The sequence below is a fragment of the Marmota monax genome, unplaced genomic scaffold (genome assembly GCF_021218885.2).
Source record: "Marmota monax isolate L192 unplaced genomic scaffold, Marmota_monax_Labrador192_F-V1.1 WCK01_AAM20220418_F8-fsc00119, whole genome shotgun sequence".
In the NCBI taxonomy this organism is placed as follows: domain Eukaryota; kingdom Metazoa; phylum Chordata; class Mammalia; order Rodentia; family Sciuridae; genus Marmota; species Marmota monax.
In genome coordinates this window covers 3,983,666-3,990,768 of record NW_026694771.1, presented here as the reverse complement: position 1 = coordinate 3,990,768, position 7,103 = coordinate 3,983,666, and the positions used below count along the sequence as shown (strand labels likewise).

General features: G+C 40.0%; 1 protein-coding gene across 3 annotated transcripts in view; it reads right to left on the bottom strand.

Annotated features, from left to right (window-relative positions):
• Positions 1-374: 374 nt before the first annotated feature.
• The window catches only part of Ccdc191 (coiled-coil domain containing 191), a 79,168-nt gene continuing 72,439 nt past the window's right edge, over positions 375-7,103 (bottom strand). For all 3 annotated transcript variants that reach the window (XM_046425185.2, XM_046425186.2, XM_046425187.2), the window contains one exon: positions 375-1,470. In XM_046425185.2, coding sequence (XP_046281141.1) covers positions 1,326-1,470 — 145 coding nt within the window. In that variant the 3' untranslated portion in view covers positions 375-1,325. The remainder of the gene's footprint in view (positions 1,471-7,103) is intronic.

The following is a 7,103-nucleotide window of genomic DNA, read 5'->3' as shown; positions in this document are numbered from 1 at the left end:
TGGGTGCTAATATCATCCAATATTCTGTAACTGTTATATTGTTAAATGTATACAGTGGTTTGGATGGAAAGAAATGAATTACTTTTAGTTCCATTTTCTTAGAATCATCTTAGAAAAGATTATTTTTTTTTTTTAGTTTTAAAAACAACTATAATCACATTAAAGACTATTTTCTTTAGTTTTAAAAACAACTATAATTAAAGGAGACAATGTGTGGGGGCAGATTATTGTAGAAGCAGTAAAAGTTCATTTAGGGGTGTTTTATCATATCTTGGTTAATCATCATACATCTTCCATGAGAAAAGGATGCAAGGCACGTTGCAGGTGGTGGAGAGGGACATCCCTTCCAGGAAGTACAAGATGGAGACAGGCACTTTCACTTGAAAAACCATAAGACTTTATTTTACCAATTCACATTTCTAACACACCAAATAACAGATCCCTCAGGGCGACAAGGATCTTACTTGTTTTACCATGTGTATTAGTAGATTATTTGAATTGCTACAATAAACATGCATTGGTGATGAAAATTTTTTCCTACCAGGTAATTCTCTAAGACAGTTCATAAGACGAGACCATTTTATCAGTGTACCTTCAAGTACCTTAGAGATAAGTAATTCAACATCTAGATCAAACTGAGCTGAGGACTAGAAGACAAATCCAGTGGCTTATATGAAGTTGCAATTGGGAGCATGAATAGATATTTTAATGGATTGCTGGACTGTCTTTGACAGAGTTATTAACTTTTGGAATTTATGCTTATCAAGGTATATTATATTCATTGACCCAGTTTCTCTAAAAATCAGGATAAGCTGCTACCCTCCAAAGCAGCTGTGTTACATGGTTTGCCATAAGGGGTGGCCAAAAAGGGATGGGTGTTGTAGGACACTTGTCCTCAAACTCTGACCATCCATGCTTCCTTTTCTGAGTACTTACTATATTTAAAGTAGAAGGTTTCTATCAACAGCTCAAATTAAGACATAAGGACACATATTTTCCTTCACAAGCTCAGCAGGCAAAGACTTGTCCTTTTTAAAGTTTACTATGCTAAAAATGTATAGGATACACTTGAATAGTAGTGTCCTAGACTCCAACTTCATATGATCTCACCGTGCTAAATGCTATAGTAAATGACTAACAAGAGGATTACAAGTTCAAAAACAAAGTATCTCAGAAACAGACCAGGTCCAGGAATGTACGTGGGTGGGTGGAGACAACATATACACACATTCTGGACCAACTGGCCACTGCATCTGTATTTATGGGTACACAAAAGACTTCTCTTACTCAAGGGATGAGTATCTGACAGAAGGGATAAGTAATAGTCATGATGGTGCCAACATCTGGAAGTCTGGGAGAATTTCAGCCACCTTCCTGCGGAGCTGCTCTCGCCTTTCTTCTTTCCCCCTTTCGTCTTTCATAAATCTTACAGATGTCTTCCATGTCTGAAATGCTTGGTTGAGAATCCTCCTTTAAAAATAAAGTTGGGAGGAAGGGTAAAATATTAAGGAAAAGTTGACTTTCCAACTGATGTACATTTAAACACTATTAAAATAGTTATGTGGGGGCTGGGGTTGTGGCTCAGAGGTAGAGTGCTGGTCTAGCATGCCCGAGGTACTGGGTTCGATCCTCAGCACCACATTAAAAAATTAAAGATACTGTGTCCACCTATTAAAAAAATAATTATGTGAATAAAAGGTTAACATAAAATGTGTGGAAATCACAACTGGGATTCAGTAAAAGGGGATGACAGTGGAGAGGGAGATTGTTTATTTTGGTAAGATTGCAGGGAAAGCCTTTCTAAGGAGATGACATTTGAGCAGAGGACCCAGTTGGCCTCTGATAATGCAGGCTGCCTATAAAACATGTTTCTCAGGTGATCTGATCACTACCTGTTATTTTGTGCCCAAGCCAGGATCAAGTCATTCCAGCAAGGGCACTGACAGCAACAGCACTCAGGGCAAAGATTTTGGAAAACTACATGCAGAATGTGCCACTACTATGGGCACCGGGACTTCAGTGCTTAGTTATATTTTAAAAGCCTGCTGGTTTCTGGGTACAGTGGTGCACACCTATAATCCCAGAGACTCAGGGGAGGATAAGGCAAGAGGATTACAAAGTTCAAAGCTAACCTGGGCAATTAGCAAAACCCTGTCTCAAAATCTGAAAGGAGGCTGGGGATGTAGTTCCCCTGAGCTAATTCCCAGTACTGCAAAAATAAACAAAAATAAATGCCTTCTGATAACGTCACCTCCAACAAGAATAAAAACAAAAACAGGAAAAAAAGAAAAGTCTGACTCCAGTTGAGAAAAAAACCTAACATTAATTGTGGAAGCATGGTTAAGGAGGGCCACTGAAGCTTTATCTCTATGATCACAGGAAAGCATGCAATGTCCTTGGAGGGTTTCTCAGTGCCTGCTCCATCTGAACACCAGCCATGTACAGGAGAGCCAGGAAACCTACCCAAGGAGGCAGTTAAAGTGAACCGAGAGTTTCAGTATAGTGGGAAGGGACCTCAGTGGTGAGAAGGATAGGGGCTGCCCAGTCTGGGGATGAGGAGTGTCTGAGGCTTTTGAAAGACATGATCTCTGAACAGCTTTAGTCAGGGCAAAGGAAAGGCTTTCCCAGAAGAGGGTGCATCTTGAATAAAGGCAAAGAGGCAAGAATAGCCGAGCATGTGTGAGGAATTACAAGAGCAGTTATGTTGAAACAGAGGTCAGAGTAGTTTATATTTTCACAACTGGAGGAAGGATTTGTTCTAGCCTCTTAACCACCTAATGAAGCCTGGAATGAGTCTCAGTTCTCATTACTTTTACGGCTATTGGTTGTCTGATGTTTTGGATAAGGTTGATTTTTATTGGTAGAAGTATGAGAGAAAGAGGGGGGAAGAGGGGGAGTGTGCACATGGAGCTTTGAACTTTTTATCCATCCAGTCCATCATTTACAGCTTCCTATACTCATCTCTAGGGCCCTGTGTTAGTCAACTTTTTATCACTTTGAGACAAAGATACCTGACAAGAACAACTTAGAGGAGGAAGAGTTTATTTTGGTTCACAATTTCACAGGTCTCAGTCCATGGTCATCTGACTCCATTGCTCTGGCCTCAGGTGAAGCAGAAGGTCATGGCAGAAGATCATGGTAGATGAAAGTAACTCAAATCTTAACAACCAGGAAGCAGAGAGCACAAAAAAAGCAGGGGTGGGGAGGGATATATATAATCCCCAAGACACACCCCCAGTGACCCATTTTCTCTAGCAATGTTCCACCTGCCTGGAGTTACACCCATTTAGTTCATTTAAATTATTAATCCATCAAGTGAGTTAATCCAATGATTAGGTTATAGCTTCCACTATATCATTTCACCTTTTACATTAACACAGGAGTTTTTCAGGGGCATCTTGTGTCCAAACCACAACATTCTGTCTTGTCCCCAAAAGCTCATGGCCATCTCATAATGTAAAATACATGAGTTCATTTCCAAGAGTCCTTATAATCTTAACAGTTCAAGCATGGCCCAAAAGTCCAAGTCCAAAGTCTCATCTGAGACTTAAGGCTAACTGTTGGTTGTAAGCCCTTGTAACAATCAAAAGCAGATTATGTATATCCAATATATATGGCACAGTGTTATGGTTTAGATATGAGATATGCCACAAAAGCGCCTGTGTGAGACAATGCAAGAAGTTTAGAGGTGAAACGGACTGTTATGAGAGTCTTAACCTAATCAGTGCATTAATCCACTTGAATAGATAGCAGGGTATGACTGGAGGAGATAGGACACTAAGGGTGTGACTTTGGGGTATATATTTTGTCCTTGGTGATAGGCAATATCTCTCTCTGCTTCCTGATTGTTATGTCCTGAGCTGCTTTCTTCATGTCCTTCTGCTCTGATGTTTTGCCTCACCTTGGATCCAGAGCATTGGAGATGGCTGTGTGTGGACTGAGATCTCTGAAAATATGAGTGCCAGATAAACTTTTCTTCATCTAAAATTGTTCTAGTCAGGTCTTTTTGTCACAGCAGTGAAAAAGCTGACAAAAACACACAGAGTAAACATTTTCATTATAAAAGGGAGGAATAGAGGCATAGGAAGAAGGGATGAGACCAAAGTAAGATCTAGCTGGGAAAATAGGTCCTGTAGCTCCACATCCAGCACTGAGGACTCACAGTGGTGAGATGTGATCTCCAAAGGGCTTGGGCAGCCCCACCTCTATGACCTTGCTGGTTGCATCCTACATGGTCTTTCTCTTGGGATGGCTCTCTCTGAGGCCAGCAGCTTTTCTCAGCTCCCAGTCCCTATCATTTTCATCTCTTAATTCCTGGGGTCTCCAATACAGCTTCAGCTTCACCTTCACAGCTTCATGCATAGCACTCTCAAGGGCAGCTGATAGGGATTCCAACCCTGCTATACTTTGCCTGGCCTCCTAAGCCTTCCTTTGAAATCTCAGCAGAAACCTCCATAACCCTTTAACTTCAGCATCCTGTAGTCCTCCAGAACCAGTGCCATGTAGAATGATACCAAAGTCTGCTGCAAGCTCAGGCAGTATCTGGGCTTCCTTGGATGATGGCTTTAGATAGCCTCTTTGTACCTGGGTGGCTGAACAAAATGAAACAAATTCTGAGGAAATAACTTTGTGGGTTCTGCTAGGTGAGCTGGGTGCCTCCATGATTTCTTTTCAAAGGCATTTTCACTTCTACACTCTTGAGCCTGCCATGGGTGTGGTCTTGCTGATTCAAGAGATATCCTCAAGGTATCTTTCCTATTGTCTTTGTGCAAAGTACTTGGCTTCTCCTTAGTGGCAGTAATACTTTCAATGACCACACCTTCCTTGTCCCCAATTTTACATACACTTTTCTGGCTGATTGCAAATTTTAAAAAATCTTTTCTGCTTTTTGTTCCCAATTATCACAGTAAACCTAACTAAAAAAGTTGCCAGCATTAGTCATAACACTGCCTGAATGCTGTGCTGCCTTAAAAATTTCCTCCACCAGATTAATCAGTCCATTACCTTTAAATTCAGCCTTACATAAAGTCTCAGGATGTGGGGAATCTGTAGAAAAGTTCTTTGCCAGAATCTAACATGAATGCTCTCTAATCTAATTCTCAAGAGAGTCTTCAATTCTATGAAACCTCATGAATATAATCCTTTACTATCGGCACTCCTGTGAGAATTCTGGTTTGCTGAGATCTTGCCAAAATTGTTCACTAAGTTTACAACATTCTAAGGCTTCTCCAGCCTGAATTATCAGAATGTTCCAAACTCCTTCTGCAAACCAGTTCCAAAGGCTTTTGAACCACATGGTCAGGTTAGTCACAGCACTTTCTGCACTTCTCAGTACCAATTCAGTCAGTTTTTTGTCACTCTGACCAAAATTCCTGAAAAGAACAACTTAGAGGAGGAAAAATTTATTTTGGTTCATAGTTTCAGAAGTTCACTCAATGGTCAGCCTGCTCCATTACTCTGGACCTAAGGTGAAGCAAAACCTCATGTTGGAATGGCCTCTTAGAGGAAACCTGTTCATCTCATGACAGCCAGGAAGCACAGAGAAAACATGAGGAGCCAGGGACAAAACACATAATCTCTAAGGCATGATTACAGTAACCATTTCCTCTAGTCAAGCCCACCTGTGTAGAGTTACCATCCAGTTCATCCATTTGAATTGTTAATTCATCAATAGATTAATCCATTGATTAAGGTTACAGCTCTCCCAATCTAATCATTTTACCTCCTGCATTAATGTAGGAGCTTTTAGGAACACCTCATATCCAAATAATAATAGGCCCTCTCCCAGTCCTTGAACCTGTCTCCCACTTTTACCTGCTATTCACATCTTATCTCTCCTGTCTACACAACCATTTTCTGACTATCACATTTTAGTTCCTACTGTTCTACCCTACTGAAATGCTCTGCCCCCTGCATAGAAAGAAATAGGGCAAGTAAACAGCTAGACAATGATGAAAGTAGGTTGGTCAGAAAGGTGATATTTGAGCAGATATCTGAATGATGGGAAAGTCCAGGTCCTATGAATTCTCTGAAGCAGAAGTGAGCTTTGTTTATCCAAAGAATAGAGGCAAGTGGGTCAGGAACACAGTAAACAAGGAGTAAAATGGGAAGAGATGAAGTCACAACAATACTTTCATATCAATGAGACACTGCTGAGGGGCTGGGGATGTGGCTCAAGCGGTAGCGCGCTCGCCTGGCATGCGTGCGGCCCGGGTTCGATCCTCAGCACCACATACAAAGATGTTGTGTACGCCAGAAACTGAAAAATAAATATTGAAATTCTTTCTCCCTCTCTCTCTCTCTAAAAAAATAAGAAAGATTAATTTAAGAAAAAAAGGAGACACTGCTGAAATTTTATTTCTTGTTGATTGCATGGATTCCTACATTGATTTCATAACTTCAAACCCTGAAGAGAAACACTATCTTACAAACTATCTTAACTATACCATATATATCTTTACTATATCATTAACTATATGATATAGTTAAGATATACCTAAGATATCTTAACTATATCATTTGTTATAGTTTACCAATGACAGTGAATTATGAAAATGGGGAGGAAGACTGATCCAGGGAGCTGCCATGCATTATCTGTCTGCCTTGAATAATTCATCTACCTGCCTATAGCCTGTTTCCTTGCCTGAAAATGCAAATCATGAAATCTGCTCCCCACCCCTGGGTTACACTGTGATAAGATGGTTTGTTATGAAGCTACAATGAATCTCAGCCTCTATTCAATGGCTGAGAAACAGAAAGAAAACAAAGAAAGGCAAAAAGCATTTTAATAAAAATACATTCACAGTGACACTAACTAATAAATATTAGCTATTCTTTTGGACAAACCAGTGCATTACAATGATACCTTGCTTACTTTTCACAACAACCCTATAAAATAGGTTCTTTTGTTATCCTCATTTTAGAAAGGGGAATCAGGGAGGTTTTGAAAGGTTATTTGTCCAAAGTCACAGAGTCCTACCTTTCAGATTCTAAATCTGAAGCATTTTATTCAAAGGCAAACCTCTGAATACTCTCACTTATTGCATATTTATTTTAATTATACAAAATCATAATCAACTTGCTTATCTGTTGCCAGACCACTG